A 24,332-nucleotide genomic window follows, 5' to 3' on the forward strand; every position below is an offset into this window, starting at 1 on the left:
GCTACCCACAGTGCACCGCTCCAGAAATCGACGCTAGCCTTGGACCGTGGACGCACACCATCGAATTAACGTGCCTAGTGTGGATGCGCACACTCGACTTCATAATATCAGTTTTAAGAAACCAATTTTAGCTAATTCGATATTATCCCGTAGTGTAGACATGGCCTAAGACACATTACTATTGCCTCATGATAAGCATATGTTGCCTCCTTCTTCCACAAGCTCTTAACGTGTGCATCTTGTCTTATAACTTTGGATCTTACATTTATTAACAAAAAGCAGACAAGGAAAGCCTGAATGAGATGGAAATGAAAGCCAATAAAAAAATACTGTATAAAGCAAAAATGTAGCTCTCCAAACTGCAGGAAAGCTCTATCTTAAGCACCCTGTGTTGAAAGTAAAACAAAACCTAGCACATAACATTTGATTTGTCTAAATTGAGAAGATGCTTCATAAATAAACCCACTAAGAAACGCATGGTTTTCTCATTGTTTTAACTCCATTGTGCCAAAACAGGACTAATCAAATGCAGCTAGGAGAATTTTAGATTTCTACCTATTTTCTAAATCCTGGAATTGCTTCAAAATAATGCAGTCCACTGTTTGCTAATGGGAAATAAGAAAGTACTCATGTATATTGAAAACAATGTGGACCCTTTGAACTTGCTGCATTTATGACCTTTTACAAACTTCTTATGGGAATACAAATATCCTGTCAGTTTGGTTTTGGCTTGATTGGAATTGAAATCTCATTGGTGGGGAGGAATGCAATAAAGTCTCCTGAATTGATGTTAAACCACTGACATTTTAAAAAGAACCATGCTGGCAATTGCCAGTCTATTGTTATGAACTACAGTGAAGCAGAAACTCCACGGTGAAGGTCACAGTGCTGGAAGCAAAGATGTGAACATTTTAGCATCACTTTTTTGGTGGTGGTGTTTGTATCCAATACTTATTTTTTGCTCCTCACCTATTTTCTATAGATAATAGCCTGCAGAAACTTATTAAAATACACTATTGGAGTATTCATATTCCTGGGGACAAACATCAAGTACTAAAGTTTCCTATGAACCCTATGTCTAAGCTACAGTGGTGCTAGACTGAGTAGACTGCAAGTGTCTTTCTCACATCAGGGGGCAGGAGCTATATATGAATGGGGCTGCCATTACCAGTATTTGGAATCACCTGGAAAACTAACCTCTCTAGCAATAGCAAAATAGGTCCCTTGTGATTGTGGGGGAAAAGACTTGAGTCTCTAATGAGAAAAAGCCCATAATACAAATCTAAGGAAAGGGTCTCTAAGGAACAGGATCTATTTCTGACTTCGGGAGAGTGATGGGTGAAGGCAGATTCGGTTCAATGAGATACTACAGGGATGGGCAAACCCAGAGACAGACAGATCTGGGATTTCACATTAAGACAAAAAATGTGATTCACTCTATATGCTGTGGGCATGAGCAATAACTGGGGAAAACTTTGCAGTTTTACCCCTTGCATAGTTAATGAGTTAACTCCAAACAGCAGAATGATCTATTAAACCACAACGCTCCTGAGCCAGTCATTTGAAAGTATTTTGAATATTTAAATAATGGAGTTGCTGGGTATTAAAAATTTGGGGTGGAGGAGAGGAGAAATGGCCTTAAATGTCATCAGCTACAGATTACTGGTGTCTTTTTATGGGATTTCATATGTTTCTATAAAACACGGTCCAGCAACAGCAAAGGCAAATAATTCACATTAATAATCTTTTTAAAGGGTCAGATACTCAGCTTGTGTTAATCAGCATAGAATAAGGATGAAAGCACAGGGTCCAATTGAAGTCTAATATGGTCCTATAGAAATTATTCTAAAAACTGTTTTCTATGTTTTTGAACTACTTGTAGAATTATACAGCAGGGATATAATTCTCTATTAAAATCTAATCATTGATTCAGAAAAAAAATCCTATGGAAAAACTATAGGACAGTTCTATAAAAGCAAGTCATTTCCATTTACCCAGCGGTAAAATAGTGTGATTATAGTCACGTTTATATTAATATTCATGTACTGCACAAGAGTGCTGTGAGGTTCAACTAATGGTTATGAAGTGATTCCTTGCATGGAAAGTACTGTGGGGCCCTGATCTAGTAAGGTACCTAAACACATGCTTCACTTCAAGCATGTGAAAGGGTTTCACTGGGATTTGTTCGAGTCGATCCCACTGAAGGATCCGTGCCTAAGTGTGCAGTATATGTTTACAGCTTCTTGTTCCAAGCAATGGCATTCTTGGCTTTCATCACCTGCGTGGTGTAGACATAAGCAGGAAAATGATGGATTCCAGGCTCCGGCAAACCTATTTAGTGATAGGGCCCAATCAATAGCTAACTCCAAAACTTGTTGACACCATAGAAGCACAGTGATGTTCAATAAAATGTTTGCTCCTCAGATTAATATATAATAGTATTGTTATTGTTTAGTATTAGGCCAAAGCATGAAGAGATTTATCCTTTTCCTAGATTAATAATTGTGAAAAATGATACTTGAGTCCACGTTTCCTGTTCTAATTGTATGGAATGATAACATAACTAGAGCACTCAGTTGTTACATATAAAATCAGATTGGCTGGGTGTGATACAAACAGGATATCCCTGGAGGACTGTTTTTAATCCAAGGGACACTGCCAATACAAAAAGACATTGCAAATTGTGTCTGTTACTAATAACGTTAGATTTATTGCAAATAAAAGGTTCTTTTAAAATTTACATTGCCTTTTTGCTTTTCATATTCTTATTTTTTGTCTGTCTAAGGAGTGAAACTAAATTAATATGGCCTGTTTAAAGTTAATTTAATGCTGCAGTGTTTGAATTGTAAATATTTTGAGGAATACTTTAAATATATATTTTAATAAAAATCTACATTTTGGGTAAAACTACTTTATAAATGTCCCATATAAATATGAAATGTTTGCCATGTTTTTATTAATGCATTTGGCAGTCTGATATGTAAAAATACAGATAAAATCTGAAGACACCTGGATCTGCAAGCAACTGGAGCTTCTTTGGCTAAGTACTGAGGATAAGAAAGCAGAAGAAGTTGATTGTAAAGTCAAGGTCATCAGCTACAAAATGCTGCAGCTTTCTCAGTTCTGCAAGGAATTCAAGAAAGTAATGGAAGATATTTATTCTGAATCTGAATTATAATCTGACGTGACACACTGTTATCTTGCTAGGTGTTTTCTAATCACCACACTTGTTGGTAAGCGATAAAGCAAGTAATGGAGTTATACCAATCTATTCTTGCTGAGGATTTGGTGCATGTACTATAAAGTCCAACCTACCCCCTTCCTAGGATTTGGTTTTATTAGTAACTTCAGTAACAACACCACCACCACAAACTTTCTCTCCAAACTTACTTTGTCCTAAATTTTCCTTGCAGGATCTGTGTGCCCTAAACCATGGTTATCTTTTTTCCTAAGGGAAGCAACATAGACTCATAGACTCATAGGTCAGAAGGGACCAATATGATCATCTAGTCTGACCTCCTGCACAAGGCAGGCCACAAAACCCTACCCATACACATTTATAACAACCCCGAACCCATGACTGAGTTATTGAAATCGTCAAAATTGAGATTTGAAGACCTCAAGCTGCAGGGAATCCACCAGCAAGCGACCCATGCCCCACGCTGCAGAGGAAGGCGAAAAACCTCCAGGGCCCCTGCCAATCCGCCCTGGAGGAAAATTCCTTCCCGACCCCAAATATGGCGATCAGCTAAACCCTGAGCATGTGGGCAAGACTCACCAGCTAGCACCCAGCTGGCGTAGTGGATACTGGGACCAGACTAGGACTCTCAAGAGCAGGGGAGGGATCTATTCCCAGCAGTGCCACTGGATTGCTGAGTGACTTTGAACAAATCATTTCACTTCCCTGATCCATCTTTAATCTGGGGAATAATGCTTACCTCCTTCACAAAGATCTTGGAGATCAATGGAAGCAAAGTGTTGTGCAAGATTATTGTATTATTATTTATTAGATGGGCTCTTATATCATGGTTGGAGCTAACTGACTCCACCTGCTAGTATAATTCACTGTACTGACAGGAATGGTTCAAGCACCTGATGAACAGGTTGACTACAAAGAGGAGCCATGTATTACTATTATATACAGGGTCTTAGATGCTGCCAGCTGTTAGAGGTGTTTTACAAACTTTGTAAATAGCTAAGATTTACATTGGTATGTGATTAATTGAGCAGGTTAAAAAATTTCCAATGAAGCTAAACAGTCTGTGGGATCATGTTGAGTCCATCAAATCTTTCAGCACAAACCAGACAGGCAGGTTTGATTTCCTGTCATCCTGCCCACCAGCCAGCCAGCTGAAGGAAAGGCAGAGTGATGGGCAATCCAGTTCCCAGGGCTGTCCATCCAGTGGCCAGGTAGGCTACCTGTTCACCAGCCACCCAGCCCATTTGCTGATACCAGCCAGGAAACTAACTGACCAGCCAGCTCAGAAGCTATATAGCGCTTGCCAGAGAAGCTCACACTATTGGAGAAACACTTATCAAACCTTGCGTGAAAGATATTGTAACGTGAATGTTGAGTGAGCAGACTGGTAAAAAAAAAAAAAAAAAATGATGCTGTGCAGTTGTCAAATACTGTTGCACGCCACATTGAAGATCTCACTGATGACATAGAAAAAGAGCTAGTTTGTCGACTGAAAATTTGCCATGAGTATTAATTGCAGCTAGATATATCCACTGACATTTCAGGACTTGCTGTGCTACTAGTATTTGTCTGATATAGATTTTATAATAGTATTGAAGAGGACCTTCTCTTATGTGAATCTCTGCTTATCAGAAAGCATGAAATTAGTTGGGGAAAATGTATTGATGTATGTACTGACAGTGCTCGGGCAATGATCGGGAAGGTGAAGGGAGCTGTAACGCAAATCATAAGTATGGCACCAGAAAGCACTAAGAGCCATTGTGTTCTACACAGACAAGCACTTGCAGTTAAAAAAAATGCCAGCATATCTCAAAATTGTGCTCGATGAAGCAGTACAAATTATCAATTTTGTCAAATCTCGACCACTTCAATCAAGGTTATTCAAAATTTTGTGTGAGGAAATGGGTAGTCAGCACAAAATGCTTCCTTTACATATGGAAGTGAGGTGGCTATCCAGAGGAAAAGGGTTTGTGAGGCTTTTTGAGCTTCGTAGTGAACTACTGGTATTCTTCACTTCAGATAATTCAGGATGAAAATGTAATGACAGTCTGAAAAATTCCTTGTGGCTAATGAGACTTGCATATCTTTCAGATATTTTTGCAAAATTAAATGTAATTAATGTGTAGCTGCAAGGAAAGAATGTGACCATTTTTACTACAATGGATAACATTTCATCATTAAAAAAGAAACCGGAATTCTGGGCATATTCTGTAGAACAGAATAACTTTGACTGCTTCCGTACACTACATGAATTTCTGACTGAAATAAATTCTACAGTCCATGAAGAAGTTTCCAGCACCATTTTATAGCACTTACTTGACTTGCAGGCCTCTTTATTGGAATATTTTCCTACAACTACTGATGATAATGCTTGGGTTCGAAATCCCTTTGTAATTACAGCCAAACCAGTCGGCTTTTTCTGCGCACGATTATGAAAGCCTAATTGACTTAATTTCTGACTGATTTGAAACAAAAGTTTAAGGATCTTCCACTGAATAATTTTTGGAGCAGCCTAATAGAACAGTACCCTAATGTGGCTAAATGTGCAGTTCGAGTGCTCCTTCCTTTTGCTACAACTTATTTGTGTGAGACAGGATATTTGTATTATACTGCAACAAAAACCAAATATAGGAATAAACTTGATGCTGCGCCTGACATGAGGATTCAACTTTCCAGCATTATTCCTAATATTAAGCAAATTTGTGATAGAAAAAGACAGAAACACCAATCCCATTAAATCCAAATTTGTATTTGTTTATAAAAATAGATTTTCCTAGTAAAAATCTAATTTGTTTGATGTTTGTGTATATATAAAAAACAGTTTTTTTAAATAGAACACTGTTTTTAATTTTGACTCTTGCACTTGATTTTTGTATTATTTTATACACGCCTTCCAGTTAGAAATTGTTAGTTCAAGTTATTTTAAATTTGTATTTTTGCTTTGTTTTATAAAATAAAATATATTTGAGCATAAATATTTTTATTTGAAAACCAAAAAAAGTCTACAAAATAATATAAGTGTTCTGTAATAGGCTAAAAAGTGTTCCGCGGCCAAAAAAATTTGGGAAACGCTGCTATACACTAAGCTTTTGTACTAACAACTTTCTCAGTGTTCCTATGATTGATTCAGTTGTATCAACAATGTAGAAGCTACTGTACACAGAGCTCTGGTGGCTGCCACTGCTGGTGTCAGCTACTGCGACAAGATTTGCTCTGAGCAGGGTTAGATGACACCATGGTTGAAACCCTTCCAGCCACTGGAGTCCTGTCTATAGCAGCTCTCCCACTCATGCTACCAAAATTGAAGATTAACTAGCTGTAGCACCAGTGGGAATTTTTTGGCAAAAAAAAGCCTTGTGTACATCATCTTTTTCAGACAAACTTCTGTCTGAAAAGAGCCTATATATTGAAAGAACTTGTTCCACCTTTATTAAAAGTGATGATCAGTTTTTTTTAGATCCTTTTGTGGTCACTTCACACAGCTTTTAAACTATTCTTTCTAGCTGGAAATGCAGGGCAAATCTGAGTACACAAAATGCAATTACTGAGGTACAGTTTGAGTGGGTCCTTCCTCTTTCTGTTTTTTTTAAAGTTATGGCAAATTTAATGAGTACAGGTGCCCAGATTATCAGTTTCACCTCTTATATGCACGACAACACCTTCAGCAGCAGAGTGCAGCAAGCCACTACTGAGTATCGATTAATCACTGACACAGAAGGAAGAGTGCCACCTGCTGAATTCCCAAAGCAGCTTTCTGCAGCTACTTGGGAGTCTCCCATTCTGACCAAACCCACCAAGAAAGATTAGAGAGTGTGCCGTACTAAACTGTATTCAAACCACCATGGTCTCTGCCAATAACAGAGATACAAAGATGCTTCATGCTTAAAAAAACCCTACTGTTAGTTATGAGTTAGTAGTGTGTCCTCTATATCATTCCTTGCACTGGTTGACTACTGCCCTCACAACTCACCACTCACGCACATACATCAGCCATAAGCACCTCACCTTCTCTTATCATGCAGGTAGCTGGGGGAAAGCTTTTGACTGACAAATATTTAACAGAAATATCAGTATAATATTAACATGGCGATGTTCCCATTAATTTCGTAATAATAACTGGCTCCTCAAGTAAAAAACTCCAGGCCCCGGCTGTGTGTTAGCCAAAGATATGTTTATGGCAGAGCTGAGAGAGCACTCTGAGGCTATTTGCCAGGTAGTCTCCAACATTTCATGAAAATGGAAGTTTATTGATTAGTACCAATGCAGAAAATCTTCTGAGGCTGCAAATGCACAATAAAGGTATTTAAGGTAAATTTTACTAACTCATTAGATGAACAGTCATCTTTTCAGTTAATAAATAAAGGACTAAACAATTTAAGCTTAATGTCTCTAAGAAATAACCTTTCCTGTGACTGCTTTGCCAACACCTTCTATTTCACTTTTCACTTTGTAGCAAATTTTCAGTGCCAATTGAAAAGCTCCCTTGAAGTGCGTTTTCTAATGATGACTGCTGTGATAGTCCTTGTATGGATGACCATATAACGTTGACCAGCACTGCAAAAAGCTGCAGATAGAGGTAAGTGGTGTGTGTTGTAATTTATTTAGCAAAATAATTATACTGTCCACAGTACTACAGAGGAGGAGGAGGGGACAAATATAGTCTCTGTCTGGGGCGAGGTAGAGGGTGGAATTCCTTGTCTTCCATCACTCCTGCCTCTTCTAAACACATCCCCACTCCTACTTCCTCAGGGAATCGCATGAACCAGAACACGACTAATTCCAGAGAGACTCTGGCCCGGCACTTTATGCTGAGTATCAAGAGTTGTGTAGAGCCAGGGCCTCTGATCCCTTCATTCCTCTCCTGCAGGCAGGTGAAATACACCGCTGGCTGGCACTGGGCTCGGTAGACTTGCACGCTGTGACATGCCGGGGAAGAGCAGCTAGGGCTAGTTCCGTGTGAGCTGCCCGGCCAGCCCCGGAGCGAATGAAGCGCCCGCAGAGATCTGGGAGCCCGGGTCAGTCCCTGGCACCGCCATCGTTATTTCACTTCCCAGGGGATGTTTGTGGCAGGGGCGTTTCTCTGCCCCTGGCCGGGCAGGCGAGGCTAGCTCCGGCGAGTCTGTTGGGCTCTTGGCCGCTGCAGGGGGCGAGGGGCGGCTCTGCGCCGCCGGGGACCCGAGTGTGCCCGGGCCAGCCGCCGGAGGGGGCGGACGGCAGGAGGGGGCGCGGGGCCGGGCTGTCTCCCTAGATGAGGGCAGGAAACACCCCCTCCCGCCCGGGGGCCCAACCGGAAATCTGGCTAGTTGCGAATCAACTAGTCTGTGTCTCCCCAGTCCCCCCTCCTGCCCCCGGCTCCGAGTGCAGCACCTGGGCAGGGCAGCGGGTGGGACCCCCGGGCGCCCTCGGGCACCGCTGGATCGGTCTGTGCGCCCCGGGTCACCGCTGCTGGCTCCGCCGGGCACTTCGGCTGCGTGTTCGCCCCGCCGAGCTTTGCCCAGCATGGGGCAGCAGCCGCGGCGGGCTGGTAGCAGGCGAGGCGGCGGGAGCCCCTGGTAAGGCGGGGGAGACAGGGATTGCGGAGGCTGCGGCTGCCCGGCGGCACCGCCCCGGGGTGCGCGGAGAGAGAGACGGACCAGGCGCCGGGCCGGGGAGTTATTTCTGCCCTCTACGGTTCCCAGGGGAGTGGGTGTTCCGCTGCGTGCGGGCCGGGCCGGGAGCTTGCCGGGCCTGGTGAACAGCCGCCCAGATGTTGTTCACTTGAAGTCCAGCTGTTCCGGGGGCCCAGCCGCGCCCGGTATTCACAGGCGATCTGCTCGGCTCGGGGACGCGCCGCTGTGGGGGTAGAGGGGGGGACCTGGCTGAATCCTGGAGCAGAGGGAACATCCCCCAGCCCAAGCCCGGCACCCGCGCTAGCAAAGTGTAAGGAGACCCGAAGGCGCGGGGGGGATCCTGGTTTTGTCCTGCCTTGTTTGGGGAATTGTCAACACAAACTGCGGGCGCTTTTTGCTGCGCTGCTTGGCTGCAGGGACGGGAGCACAACCCAAGCGGTCTGACTCTCTTTGTGTGTTCGGGGCTGCATTACGCGGGGACGTCAGATCCTGAAATTCCCTCTCATAGGTCGAAGCGCGTGTTGGTGTGAGAGTGGCGGGGGGGAAGCCTGTGGTTTCGTGCCCGGGCCAGGCTGCACAGCGCACCAGAAGCAAGCGGCGGATTTGGACCTGCCATCCCCACCGCCGAAAGAGACACCCCGGGCCACAAACAGGAAAGGCTCGATTGCTCCCCAGATTTAGAGTGAAGCGAATAATCCCCTGCCGCCGCCTCGGACCTGCCTTGAGAATCGAGCCCAGACTGGCCATTGTGATGGGTCTTGGAGGGGAGCTCGGGATCCGGCCCCTGCTTCTGGACGGCAAAAAATCCTGTTCAACACAAGGAAGTTGAATCCCGTTTAGTGTTGGGGAGAATCCGGTGGGGGGAAATACCGGAGACAAGATTTATAATTTCATCCTCAGGAACTACACTTCCTCCCGGCAGCACATTCCATCAGCCGGCTGTGGATTTTATACTTGCTTCCAAATTTATTTATTTTTGTAAAGTTAGCTGGGTGGCTGTTGGCTTTTTGGTTTTTGGGAAGAGTCTTACCCCTGGACTAGTGTCGGAGACGCGGCTTCTCTTTGCAATGGGATTGCAGATTTCTTAGCTGTGTTGTGGTCACGCTAAATTCGCGACTTGCCCTCCACCCTGAAGTTTCCATATATGAAATGGAACATCGAGGGCTGTTCGGCGCCCTTGGTTACCTGATGTTCAATGCACCCCTGCTGTTCATAGTCAACGGTAAGTAGCAAACTTTCGCTTCTTCCTATAGCAAATCGCCACCCCACCTACAGCTTGCTAGAAAGGAAGCCGGTAGAACCGTACGGGGAAAAATGGAAGTGGCCAGGGGAACCGTGTGTTTGTCTCGGTAAAACCTCATTCTCCTTCAGATAACAATCTGTGTATCAGATCCGATGTTCCTGTCACAGGTCGCTATTGAGCGCAATAGACGTAACTGGTTTGCAGCTTTGTGGTGTAAGAACGTTACTGTTTGTGTAGTATATGTTGCGGCGGGGGGGGTTATACAAAAGAGGAGAACGAGGTGACGCTATGGCTATTGCAGGTGGTCACTGGGGGGTTAGTTCTTGAAGCCAGGAGGCACAGGGCACGCACCGGGATCTGCGGGACTGCAGCCTGCCTGCGCTCGGCTGCAAGCGCTAGCGGGCTGGCTAGAGGAGAACGATTTGACACCTGCAGGTGTTGGCTGGCGATTTGTGTGACAGAAACATCCGTCTCCTCATATTCGGAGAGGAGCTTTTCTGTCCAACACTCCCCAGACTCTTCTCCGTTGTCACTGGCGCGGGTGCACCAGTCGGTGCCCAGGCTGCGGAGTGAAGGAGACCCGAGCTCGCCTGTGTTCTCACTGAGCCAGGCTGCCGAGCTCGGGCTTTAGCCACCGGGACGCGAGAAGCTCATTTACCCGACAGCGCTTGGCTCTCGAATTAAGGCAGATCAGATTACGACGAACCGGACTGATTTTGTCTCTTAATCTCTCCTGTTAACCAGCCCTTGTAATTCTGTCTTCTCCTCCCAGCTACATTTACCGAAGTCCCCAAAGATGTGACTGTTAGGGAGGGAGATGATATTGAGATGCCTTGTGCTTTTCGGGCCAGCGGATCCACCTCTTACTCCTTGGAGATCCAGTGGTGGTACCTTAAAGAACCAGCCAGAGAACTTGCCCATGAATTAGCCATCAGTGCCCCTGGCAGCAGAAGCAAGGTAACGTGCCTATTCATTAAGTGCAACACGCGCAGAGAGTGGTTAAATAACGCGAACAGACACTGCCGGGGAAAGGAGCTTCCCCTGGTACATCCCGTGAAGTAGGTAGGAATCCCCGGGTGCCCTAAACTCTCCCGTGGAATGGGGGAGAGACTAGAATTTGGTGATCATGCGCCCCAGAAAATCTGACAGCACGTTGGGAATTGTAAACATGTTCTTAGAGAATGGTAAATATCCGTCTCATTGCAAACCCCATCGCAGAGAGCAGCTTTAAACCGGTTTATTGTATTACATTACAAAGGGGGGAGAAACAGGAGGCAACTGTGGTCGTCTGAACCGAGCTGGAAATCACCACGAACAAACGTGGGAGAGGTTGATTAAACAAGATGAGCTCCTCTATGTAGATGATTAATAAGAGCAGATGGAGGAGAGAGGGATATGCTCCTAGCTGGAGATCCTGCAGGACCATTCTGCAGTGGGATGATTTATTTACATACTCAAATGAAATGATTAACACGCCTTAAGGAAAGCAGGTTAAATCTTGTGTATTCTTTCTCAATCCGCAGAAGGCCTCTTGGCTCCAGTAGCGGCCCCAGTCTTAATGTCTAGGCTGCATTTCACTGACAGTTTATTCTGCAGCCTAGATCTTGGCGCAACACGCTTTATTGGCAGCATAATGCTGCCCACTATATAAACAAGGTTAAACATCAGAGAAGTCTTGAACATGAGTTCTAAGATGTGTCTTTCTAAAGTATATACAGCTTCTGACCTTTTCCTACCACAGAGCCATTAAGCCTGATGATACTCCCTGAGGAGCCTCTAATGCCTACACCAGGTCCTAGCTATATTGCAGGCTTTCCTGCAAGGCTCAAATATAGATGCAAAGCATATAGACTCCGAACTAATGTGTGCCGTCTAGCTGGGGGAAATGTATGTCTGTTGTCAGGGAAATAAATCACTTGGATTTAAATGTCTTCTTTAACCTTATATAAAACTGTGAGCTGCTTTTACAATAACTGGTGACAGGGAATGCCCAGAAAATGACTATCTCCTTGGGAGGCGCATCAGAGAGATCAGAGGCATCATTTCTTTTTACAAGAAAGTTGATTGTAACAAGGAGATAAATCAGATTCAAAAACTGAGGAGCTGCATCTGATCTTGTGCTGTTTAGGGACCTCATCCCTGCACTAAAGCAACTCAGAATCTGGCTTTCCCAAGTCATTTCCATGCGCAACTCTACCCTGCCATAGCAAACAACCACCCCTACCTACAATGACTATTTCAAATTTAATTGGGCTTTTTACAATTACCGTCACTCTGTTTATGCAACGAGCAAACACTTTTCTGCAGATATATATCCCTTAGCAAGGCAAAACTTTCACTACAGGCATCTAATAAGCCCAGTTACATTTTATCAAATCCAAATTCTCCCAACAGTCAAGCACAATCAGTTTGAAACAAGTTATGAAAGTTGTGCTGAAGATCTGTCTGTCCTACCATCTGTTTAGCTGGGGACCTGGGTGCTTACAATAATGTTAATATGCTTTAGGAGTCTAGTCTAACATGTTTCCTTCTCTGCTTTTTTAGGTAACAAATAAGGATGCAACTAAAATCAGCGTAAGTGCAGATAAAACTGAGTGATGCACAATTTCTATATGTACATGCTGGTTTTGTAACACCCCAACACATGATTTCAGGCAGTTTAACCCTCTAGAGCAACGGAAATGGTGGAGCACAGTGGGCATGTACATCTTTTCCTCTCCTTGGTGTGCCATATCGCCATCAAAACGTTACCATCTGTTGCTATTTTAACTGTCAAGTTTTATTACTTGCAAATCCAGGCAAGAGGTATTTGTTTTTTCTCCCCTTCTTTGATCTCACCTGGAAAGTACTGGAGGTCAGGTCAAGTGATAATTCTGCTTTTCATTTGGCTGCTTCCAGTACGGAAAACCCACCACTCCCCCCAGCAATGTCAAATTTCTTTAGAGCACATTATATCCAATTTCTGTTGATTTTGGGCCAAATCCAGTCACTGATTTCACTGGGAGCACAAGCAGGCCCGTTTATTTGTTTGGCTTTAATCCCATCACTGTCACTCTTCTGTTTCCATCTGTGCAGACTAGTGGGAGTAAGAAAAGGGTGTAGGGAAGGTAGGGAGAAGCTTGCAGAGATTAAACACTGCAGCTGGGAGTAAAGATAGATGAGATCTTTTAATTCACTCAGGCTAATAGTCCCACTGAAATTAAAGGCAATCAGTAAAGACAGCAGAATTTGATCCTTCATTCTGTGTTTGTAATGGGGATATCTGAGGGTAGAAGGCTCTAGGTAATAGCTAGGGGGATGGTGTGTGCAGTCTGGCCATTACATAGGAAGGTATTTGGGTATTCTGTGTTGGATTGGGAGTAGGGAGAGATGTATTAGTTAAAGCATGTATTTTTAGAAGGGAGGGAAAGGTTGGCTGGGTGGTTTGTAGGGGGTAAGAGAGAGGAAATGCATTATTTTTAGCAGGCTAGGTGTTGGAGTTAGGAGGGGCTGTGTTTCATTTTGGGGGAAGATTACTACTCAGATTTATTTTTAGAAAGGCAATTGGAAGGTTAGTGGCTGACCATTGGTTTTAGATGGGAGATGCCTTTAGTTCTGGAAGGGGATGAGGACAGGATTAGTGGCTTTTTAAAAATAAATTTAGAAAGAAGATGGCATGTTTAATGTATTAACTTTGGGAAGAGGAAGGGACAGAATTAGTGGCTGGTTATTTGAGTGCTGTGGAGAGGTGCATTTAGTTTGGAAGGGAAGAACTGGAATTGGTGGCTGGGTTTTTGACTAAGATGTGGAGATGCAGTGCTGAAAGTGTTTATTTATAGAAGATAATGGAGTAGGAGCAATGGTTGTGTGTTTTTGTGTTTGATTTCCGGGGGATGGGGGAAAAAGAGATGCATTTACTTCTGGAGCTGAGGGTGGATACAGCCATGGGTGCATGCACTGTTGAGTACATTGGAAGTGGTGGATTCGGTAGCTTGGTGCTTGACTACAGTATGCATCACTTACTGTATTTAATTTTGGAAGGGCTGGGATAGGTTCAGTGACTTGGTAATTTTTTGTGGGGGAGGGGTCATTTATTTTGAGGAGGAACTGGATGGTTGGGTTATAGAACGAGAGAGATTTGATTATGGAGAGGAGCTGGGGTGGTCTCAGATAATAATACAAAGAGGAGGAGGGGACAAATATAGTCTCTGCTTGGGACGAGGTAGAGGGTGGAATTCTTTGCTACATGTTTGGTTATTAGGGTGGCGGGGGAGAAGATCCTCCAATTTCTTAGAGATGGTGAAGCAGGTGAGAGAGGAGGTGCATTAATTTCTGGGAGGTGCAGGCTCGAGGCTGGGGCAAGAGGGAAAGGTCAAGTGCACTGGGGCATGGGAAGGTGCATTGGGGCAGGCTTGGAGGCAGAGAGAGCTGCGTTGGGCAGACTCAGGGAGGTGCACTGGGGCAGGCCCAAGGAGGAAATCAGAGGGGAGATGCACTGGGACAGTGGAGGTACATTGGGGCAGGCCTAGGGAGGTGCATTAGGAAGGGGGGATGCGCACTGGGTGCACTGGAATGGGTCTGGGGAGCAGATGCGGGGGAGGTACATTGGGGCAGGCTCTGGGAGGTGCACTGGGACGGGCCTGGGGAGGAGATCAGAGGGAAGGTGCATTGGGGCAGGCTTGGGGGAGATGCATTGGGATGGGGAAGGTGCATCGGGATGGGGGGACGCGCACTGGGGCCACCCGAGGAGGTGCACTGGGTTGGGGACAGGTGCATGGGGGCAGGCCCAGGGAGGTGCACTGGGATGGGCCCGGGGAGGAGATCAGAGGGGAGATGCACTGAGATAGGGGATGTGCACTGGGGCAGGCCCCGGGAGGTGCACTGAGACGGGACGGAGAGGAGATCAGAGGGGAGGTGCACTGGGACAGGGGGAGGTGCATTGGGACAGGCCTGGGGAGGAGATGTGGGGGAGGTGCATTGGGAGGGGGGTACCCGCATTGGGACAGGCCTGGGGAGGAGATGCGGGGGAGGTGCATGAGAGGGGGGTACCCGCACTGGGACAGGCCCGGGGAGGAGATGCGGGAGAGGTGCATTGAGATGGGGGTACCCGCACTGGGACAGGCTCGGGGAGGAGATGCGGGGGATGTGCATTGGGATGGGGGTACCCGCACTGGGACGCGGAGGCGCACTGGGACAAGCCCGGGGAGGAGATGCAGGGGAGGTGCATTGGGATGGGGGTACCCGCACTGGGACAGGGGGAGGTGCACTGGGACAGGCCCAGGGAGGAGATGCGGGGGATGTGCATTGGGATGGGGGTACCCGCACTGGGACAGGCCTGGGGAGGAGATGCGGGGGAGGTGCATTGGGATGGGGGTACCAGCACTGGGACAGGCCCGGGGAGGATATGCGGGGGATGTGCATTGGGATGGGAGTACCCGCACTGGGACGGGCCTGGGGAGGAGATGCGGGGGATGTGCATTGGGATGGGGGTACCCGCACTGGGGCGGGCCTGGGGAGGAGATGCGGGGGAGGTGCATTGGGATGGGGGTACCCGCACTGGGGCAGGCCTGGGGAGGAGATGCGGGGGAGGTGCATTGGGATGGGGGTACCAGCACTGGGACAGGCCCGGGGAGGATATGCGGGGGATGTGCATTGGGATGGGAGTACCCGCACTGGGACGGGCCTGGGGAGGAGATGCGGGGGATGTGCATTGGGATGGGGGTACCCGCACTGGGGCGGGCCTGGGGAGGAGATGCGGGGGAGGTGCATTGGGATGGGGGTACCCGCACTGGGGCAGGCCTGGGGAGGAGATGCGGGGGAGGTGCATTGGGATGGGGGTACCAGCACTGGGACAGGCCCGGGGAGGATATGCGGGGGATGTGCATTGGGATGGGAGTACCCGCACTGGGACGGGCCTGGGGAGGAGATGCGGGGGATGTGCATTGGGATGGGGGTACCCGCACTGGGGCGGGCCTGGGGAGGAGATGCGGGGGAGGTGCATTGGGATGGGGGTACCCGCACTGGGGCAGGCCTGGGGAGGAGATGCGGGGGAGGTGCATTGGGATGGGGGTACCCGCACTGGGGCAGGCCTGGGGAGGAGATGCGGGGGAGGTGCATTGGGATGGGGGTACCCGCACTGGGACAGGCCTGGGGAGGAGATGCGGGGGAGGTGCATTGGGATGGGGGTACCCGCACTGGGGCGGGCCTGGGGAGGAGATGCGGGGGAGGTGCATTGGGATGGGGGTACCCGCACTGGGGCAGGCCTGGGGAGGAGATGCGGGGGAGGTGCATTGGGATGGGGGTACCCGCACTGGGGCAGGCCTGGGGAGGAGATGCGGGGGAGGTGCATTGGGATGGGGGTACCCGCACTGGGGCAGGCCTGGGGAGGAGATGCGGGGGAGGTGCATTGGGATGGGGGTACCCGCACTGGGGCAGGCCTGGGGAGGAGATGCGGGGGAGGTGCATTGGGATGGGGGTACCCGCACTGGGACGGGCCCGGGGAGGAGATGCGGGGGAGGTGCATTGGGACCAGGGAGGGGCTGCGCGGGGCAGTGACGGGCCCGCGGGCTGTGGTCTCTTGCAGACGGTGCGGGTCCAGGGCAATGACATCTCGCACCGGCTGCGGCTGTCCGGCGTGCGGCGGCAGGACGAGGGCGTGTACGAGTGCCGGGTGTCGGACTACAGCGACGACGAGACCCAGGAGCACAAAGCCCAGGCGCTGCTGCGGGTCCTGTCGCGCTTCTCCCCCCCCGACATGCAGGCGGCCGAGGCGGTCTCGCACATCCAGAGCAGCGGCCCGCGCCGGTACAGCCCGGCCAGCAGGGCCACCGTCGAGCCCGGCCTGGAGAAGCGCCTGCTGCCGCCCCAGGGGGCCGAGGCCGCCGCCTCATCCGCCGCCTCCGCTACCGCGGCGTCCTCCTCGGCCTCGCCCCCTCCCGGCAAGGCCGCCATCCTCCACCAGCAGCACGGATCAGGTAGGTGCCCTGCGGGCTCGGGGAGCGCGGCGGGAGCGCAGCGACACCCAGCGGGGCGCGGGGGGAAGCGCAAGGAGCCGAGCTGGGCTCCGTTTTCTACCGGGAGAAATAAAGGGCCATAAAACTGGCCCTGCCGTAAAGTGAGCCCCGGGGTGTTAGGGCTCTGCTCTCGCTTATGATTCAGTGTGGCACACAGTCAAAATCCTCTAAGCAAAAGGGATTTGGGAGTTAAGTGGGGAGCCCTAGTCGAATGGGTTTCAAATGGGGGATTTTGAGGATCAGGGTTGGTTGTTTATGGAGTACATCAGCATCAGCAAATTATATTTGCTAGTAAAGGGGAAAACTCCATTACTGGCCGCCAGTATTGCATATTCTTCTGGCCTAGTCATTGTAGCTACCAGAGAGAGTTTCCTGGTCTCTGTTATGGGTGTTTGTTTTCAATTCCACCTGTAATAAATATTTACCTTTTACTTCAATGGATGTTCCAGTTGTCTTTAAAGACTTATCATGGATTTATCTTTCCATAGGTAAAAGTAGACCTAAATTGTATTGAAAGTAATGGATTAAAATGGGGGTTGCAATTGTGTTTGAATTAAAGGACAGACAATTTTAAATCATAATAAAACCTTTACATGTGGGAGTGGTGGAATGGACCAAGTGGCAATAGAGCACTTCGGAGTCTCTGTCATGGCAACATTATAAATAGTTTTAAATTATTATCTTTATTGAAATCTAGTAGTGCAGACCAGATGGAGAAAGAAATGTAATTAAGGTAGTAAAAACTAAGAGTCCAATTCTGCAAATAGTTAAGTATCTGAGCAAATTTATTTATATGTTTAAGTGCTGAAAGAATCAAGTTTTAAGACTCAATCCTGCACTATTTTAAAGTCAATGAGAGTTTTGTGGTGAACTCCACTGGGAGTAAGATAGAAACCAGAGCTTTTTATGTAGGTATAAACTACACAGTATTACGTTTTCAAAGTCAGTTTCTACATCTGTGCTTTTTGTTTTGGTTTTGAGTAGTAACAACATTCATAAAGTAAAATGTTAACAGTCTTTCTATAGAGGTCTTAAAGCTTCAGTGCTACAAGTTGACCTGAGTGGGCGAGCCATTGATCCCTCATAGATCTGTATGCAAAATTCGAACAGAAGAAAGCTAAATGTCAACTGCTTACAAAGAATTCTACATTTTAGCTTTTAAAATTAAAAGTGATTATATTACCATTTCTTTTAATAAAACTTGCAAATGCAAACATTAAGCAAACACTGGGAAGCCTTTCTAAGCTAAGTTAATTTATTTCAGCAGAGTAATTATTACTTATATTATGGCTCAATCCTGCTCCCATTGAGGTCAGTTGTAAAATTCCATTTACTTTAGTAGTAACAGGATCTGACTCTTTTTGTTCTGCATTGTGAAGACTGTCAAGATATTCAGTATTATTCTGCCTGTGTTTGTTTCATGTGTTAGCCACTACCTTTTATATAATGTAGAGCAAGTAATCATGCCTGTATATATGGAAGATGGCATATGGATAGTTGAGCATGCTCAGAAAAAGAATTGAGGTCACCTCACAGGAGAGTGCTCTTGGAGCGAGATTCATCTTTAAATGGAAATATACACCTTTATTTATTCCCATTTACAATCTTGCATCAAACATTTACAGGCTTTGGATCAGATAATTGAAACCAACCAGGTCAGTTATTACTATCCAGGAACTGTATGTAGCTCACAGATGAACTGTCTTCTGTGATTTTTACCTGCCTCTGTTCTTCATACAGTCAAATGTCATCCTGTGAAATATTTTTGTTTTGTTTTGTACCATATGAAACGGTACTGTGTACTGTTTTGTTGACTAGTCACTTGGGCTAGTGAGGATGGCATGTCATGTGTCTAATAGTGACTTTTCAAGACAAATGAAAAAGTTATATCTTAAACCTTTCTGTGTGCACTATTGGTTGTAGACACTCCCATGGCTGACAGTGACACCAGGAATTAAACTAGAACAATAGAATGCCTGTGAGCCAGTCTTTTCCATTAAACATGTAGATTGTCATTTTAGCAGCCAGAATTGGCTTTGCATGTTATTTTCACGTTTTCTCCTTTCCCCTGCTGATCTAAGTTTAACAAATATGTGGAGGATTAAAAAGTCTTGTGATGCCAGTGTTTCATTGCTGACACGTGGAAGGGTCTTGCTATATAAAAGAGATCTCATTTAGGATATATACTGTTATGCAACCTGCCCATCTAAGTCAACACTTGCATAGTGCATATGCCCTGATAAAATAGTCTGATCAAATTGTAATTGGCACAGTGCCACCTTAACAGATGTGCATGAATGTGTGCAGCCAAGAGAGCATGTTAGCTGTGTCTGTTAGGGCAAGATCTGCTGCCTAGATTATCCGAATTGCTGTCTAGCCTGATTTTTACATGCCTGTTGTTAAGGGATGTGTCACTGCTACATCATTCCTAGACTAGACTCATTTCCAAAAATAGAACACAACTGTTGCAGCCAGATATGGAGATACTGGGCTCATTTAAATCAAGTGAAAGATGGTGGAATGCAGAAAAGCATCTTATAGTCTTATCAGGGGGAGTCTCCATCTGGACACCCTTACAAAATAGGCTAAACCAAGATTTGCTGTTGTGACATCCTCTTTGCACAGGCTAGTGCCAATGAACACTGCCACACAATGGCATACAAGCTGGTTACCTTTCAGGAAGAAAGTTGAGGTGGTTCTGTAGAGCTTGAGTAGTTGTTAGTTGTCATGGAGCGTATTTATAAAGTGTGTAGGAGCCATTACTTGTGTCTACCTGCAGAGAATACATTGTGTTTTATATTCTGTGCTTGTGGCTTGTGAAGATAAAAGTGCTTTTCTTCCACTTGACTCAAGAGTCACGAAATGACAAAATTTTACTTTGGTCTGTTACAGTTTCCAAAGTTTTGTACATATTGAACCAGCCTAGAATTATTCTGATGATAAAATGTCTGTATGGGAAGGAGATCCATGATATCGCTCAAGGGATTAGTAACATGAAGACTTGGACCTTCAAGTTGCTCTTTCTAATGCATTCCAGATTGATAGTGACTGAAAGTTATTGCCATTTGATGGCTATTTGGTGGCCTTTGTGAAACAAATTGGTGGTTGCTCTCCGGATTGTAGTGAACTGATGTCCACATCTTAAAAATCACAGTTGCACTCACTCTCACTCATGCCCGTCACCCCAATCAGGGTATGGGACGCCAACCACAGATCTCCAGAGTCTTCTATCCTGGGCCATTCGCTCTAACTTGTTCCAGGTATAGCCCATTTTTTTGCTATCAGCCTGAAGGTCGCGTCGCCAGGTGTTTCTTGGACGGCCTCTTTTCCACTTGCCTTGGGGGTTCCACCGCAGTGCCTGTCTGGTGACGTTAGTTGGCTGCTTGCGTAGTGTATGTCCTATCCAACCCCACCTTCTCCTTCTGATTTCTTCCTCTGCTGGGAGTTGACGGGTCCTCTCCAAGAGGTGGATGTTACTGATGGTGTCTGGCCAGCGGATCTGGAGAATCCTTCTGAGGCAGCTATTAATGAAGGTCTGGATCTTCCTGGTGGTTGTTTTGGTTGTCCTCCAGGTTTCAGCTCCATACAGTAGGACTGATTTCACATTGGAGTTGAACAGTCGAATTTTTATTGCCAAAGACAGCTCTCTGGAGCTCCAGATGTTCTTGAGCTGTAAGAAGGCTGCTCTTGCCTTACCAATCCTTACTTTGATGTCTGCGTCTGTGCCACCCTGCTGGTCGATGATGCTACCTAGGTAGGTAGGTGAAGGACTGCACTTCTTCCAAGGGGCTTCCATTCAGTGTGACTGGGTCGTTGCTGATGGAATTAATCCTAAGGATCTTGGTCTTGTCCTTGTCCTTGTGAATGTTGAGGCCAACCTGTGATGACGTGGCTGCCATAGTGTTGATCTTCTCTTGTCTTGCATCTGCTCTTTTTTGCAAGAGAAGACCAACACTGTGGCAGCCACGTCATCACAGGTTGCCCTCAACTTTCACAAGGCCAAGACCAAAGGATGGAGCGGTCCCTCCTGCTCAGACCTAAGGCACAGGGGCAAAGTACTTTGGGGGAAGGTGGCATTACCAGTACTAGTGTTTTGCCTGTTTTTGTGGAAAAATAGAAAAGTTTGCACTCTAAGGCTCTTACTTGGACATGTGCTTGCACAAACACTAACATCTCTTAAAATGTATTTAAAGAAACAATCAGCATCACACTGCAAGATTTCTAATTAATATTTTAATGGCTGGTGTTTAGCAGATATTTTGACTGAGGTAATTAGGCTTTTTTCATAAATAATGGCTTCTCTTTCTTTGTCTTGCTCTCAAAAAAGAAGCCTTATTTTGAGTTGACCCACTCATGGCAGTTTCTTGTTTAGCTCTTCACTAAATAGGGCTGACAGTCCAAGTCAAACCTCTACGATCAGAGGTGAATGAGCCCACAAAACACTAAATCCTGTGCTGACTTACAGAGGCTCAGGAGAGTCAATAGCTGTGGAAATACAGGGTATCTTTGGCACAAATGGGAAAAGCATCTGACAACTCACATTGCTGGGCTCTAACTCCCCATGGATGCTGCAGATTTGTCCTAGGGTATGTGGGAGCTTTCCACAAGGGAAACTAGAAGAGGAAAGTGAGGATGCCTCCCACAAAGAAGGTCTATTCCATATGCAGAAGCACAAATGCTCCGTGTACCACTGGTGTTTGGTGTAGGAGCTGAGCAGCAGTAACTGGAGATCTATTTGCCTGCATTGCTGCCTGAGCTAAATTCCAAAATGAAGAGCTAAAACCAAAGTTAGCAAGAGGGGATGTAAAGTTTTACACTATGCACGTGCCACCTCATTACTACACAGCTCTAGGTCTGAAGCTGATGTGTGATGCAATAGGCAAAGCATCCAGAAAGGGTGTGCATTTATCTTTTTGTTTGGGAAGCCTTCTCATTGTCTCCATACTACCTTTTGCTCCAAGTACACACTTGCCTTTCTGGCTCTTCAGTCTGTTCAGCACTCGGTGTGCTCTGGGATATCTTGTTAGCATAGTAGTAATCCCAATTTATTGGAAAATGCAGGATCAGGACCCTTAATGGGTAAAACAGCAAGTGAGGACATGGCATAACATGGTAGAAACATCAACAGGCAGTAGAGGAAGTTTACAGACCATCAAGAAAGGTGTGAACTGAATAAAAGGAAACTGCACAGGGGAGGAAGGGAGCAAATCCCACTAAATATGAACTCAATAAGACATCTGTTAAAAGTGGTAATATAGGTCACTGCCTTGCAAACCCTATTGCCTGAATGGATCCATGGGCTTTAATGCAACTATTCATCTAAGTAAGGGTTCCCATTACTGGGCCCATATTAATAAACTGTAAAGCAATAATTAATTATCAGTATGTGCTGCTTAAATAAAATGTTATTGACCTAACATACTGAATGGATTTTGATGGCAAGTAGTCCATGTACCATAAATAATACAATACCTGTTGTAGAAAATATTTTAAAACAAGAAAAACATACGTGTTCTCTCTTGGTTCTGTGGGAATATTGTCCTTTATTAAAGGAAATGCAAAGTGTGACAGTTGAGTGGCAGAAGGTAATCTTTCCACTGTAGCATTAACTATCTGTCTTGCATATCTATTCCATTTAGCAAAATTACACACATATTCTTATGTTGTTCTGGGTTTTGTAAAACACATTGATGGCACTATATAAATAATGTAGGTCCAGTTATTTGCACTTTAAAAATATGCACACCATTATTACTAGAATGTTTTTAATGCCATAAGCCCCAAAATATTTTGTAATTATAAAAGACCTAATCCTACTCCTAATATATTATGTGGGGTTTTGCCATTGAATAAAAGCAGAAATGGTCCCAGTTACCATCATTTTTTAAGAAGAGCTCCTGTTTGTTTCAATGGGCTGTTCAGTGTAAAAGTTGATGACATGATATGAGCTACTGTATGCTGGGTAAGTTGGGATGAGACCTGTTCCCAGTGCAAAAATAGTTTTCTCAATAGTTTCAGTGTAGTGGTACTGTATAGGGCTCCCTCGGTACTATACTCCAACAGTTGTAATTATAGGGTAAATTGCTGCCCTCGGATGTGCCTGTGGGGCTCTTGTTGACTTCAGGGGGAGTCCCATTCATGTATTCAAGGACAAAAATGTGGTCTTTTTTATCCTCTAATTGATTTTAAAGTGGCTGTTCTAGCCATTTTCTAAAGGATACGTAGTTCCATTTGACAGACCCAGATCTAAATGGGAAATCCATAATGTGGGGCCTGTAGCAGGGGTGCTGAAACAATGTTTAGAATGGGGGTGCTGATGATGGAAACCATGTATTTGGCATTACTACTTCAAGCAAGAGGAGTGCGGCAGCACCCCAACCTTCCCTAGTTCCAGCATCGCTGGCATATAGTTGAAAATAGCATGTAGTGCAGACTTCTGATCAGCTTTGTAAATACAGAAGAGAACAAATCCAACGTTGTTGTAAAACTGTTGCATAATATGTCAAATATTAGCTGGTCAAATAGAAGATTATCTGTAATATTTAAACTAGTATATAAAACAACAGAGCTGTGATCTAATGAGATTTAGAGAGATTATTGCTTGCCTGCCATAAAGGTGGATTATCTAAAGTATTTAAATCAATGTGGAAATTGTTACTTAGGCTGTAAGTAAGGCAGGCAATACTACTAAGATTATCTTTGATAATAGTCTTGTTGTAATACTGGGGATTATCTGCATGGGCCCCAAAATGCAAAGAAGACCAAAATTCAGCTCAATTTAAAACATAAAAGTTAAATTAGAACTGTAAAATAAAATCAGGCTGAGCAAGTATAACATACAGAGTATTAATGTTTTCAGAAGTACATCTGTGTTTGTCTTTATTGTACTGAAATAGCATTTAGTGTATCAGGGCCCCCTTATTCTAGGGATTTGCCCAAGCTGTGGCATAGCTAGACATTGAACCCATGACTCCTGAATTTCAGTCCACTGCCTTAACAAGACAAACCTTTCTCTCTGATTAAGTGACAGGCACATGTAATCTACATATTTATCTCCCGAAAGACAAGTTGGCTGCATTGTCTGCACAGCAGTCTTGTAAAGAATGACCAAAAGGGGCCGCCTGTAAGCTATGTATCATGTTATGGGATGAGTCCTTAATTTTGCATGTTTCAGTGTTACTAGGGAGTAATCACCAAAAAATGTGTTCCATAATTTATGGATTGCCCCAAATATGTGCCTATGTACTGGTTTTGGGGCAGATTTTAGACGAACCTGTGCTTTGAATGTA

At 45.5% G+C, this 24,332-nt stretch overlaps 1 protein-coding gene across 1 annotated transcript in view; it reads left to right on the top strand.

The window, feature by feature from the left end:
- The first annotated feature begins 9,052 nt into the window (after nucleotides 1–9,052).
- The window catches only part of VSTM2B (V-set and transmembrane domain containing 2B), a 43,328-nt gene continuing 28,048 nt past the window's right edge, over nucleotides 9,053–24,332 (top strand). Inside the window, exons 1-4 of the mRNA XM_075073674.1 lie at nucleotides 9,053–10,030; nucleotides 10,824–11,008; nucleotides 12,596–12,625; nucleotides 16,614–17,004. Coding sequence (XP_074929775.1) covers nucleotides 9,958–10,030; nucleotides 10,824–11,008; nucleotides 12,596–12,625; nucleotides 16,614–17,004 — 679 coding nt within the window. The 5' untranslated portion in view covers nucleotides 9,053–9,957. The remainder of the gene's footprint in view (nucleotides 10,031–10,823; nucleotides 11,009–12,595; nucleotides 12,626–16,613; nucleotides 17,005–24,332) is intronic.

Source organism: Chelonoidis abingdonii, chromosome 19, assembly GCF_003597395.2.
Source record: "Chelonoidis abingdonii isolate Lonesome George chromosome 19, CheloAbing_2.0, whole genome shotgun sequence".
Lineage (NCBI taxonomy): Eukaryota > Metazoa > Chordata > Testudines > Testudinidae > Chelonoidis > Chelonoidis abingdonii.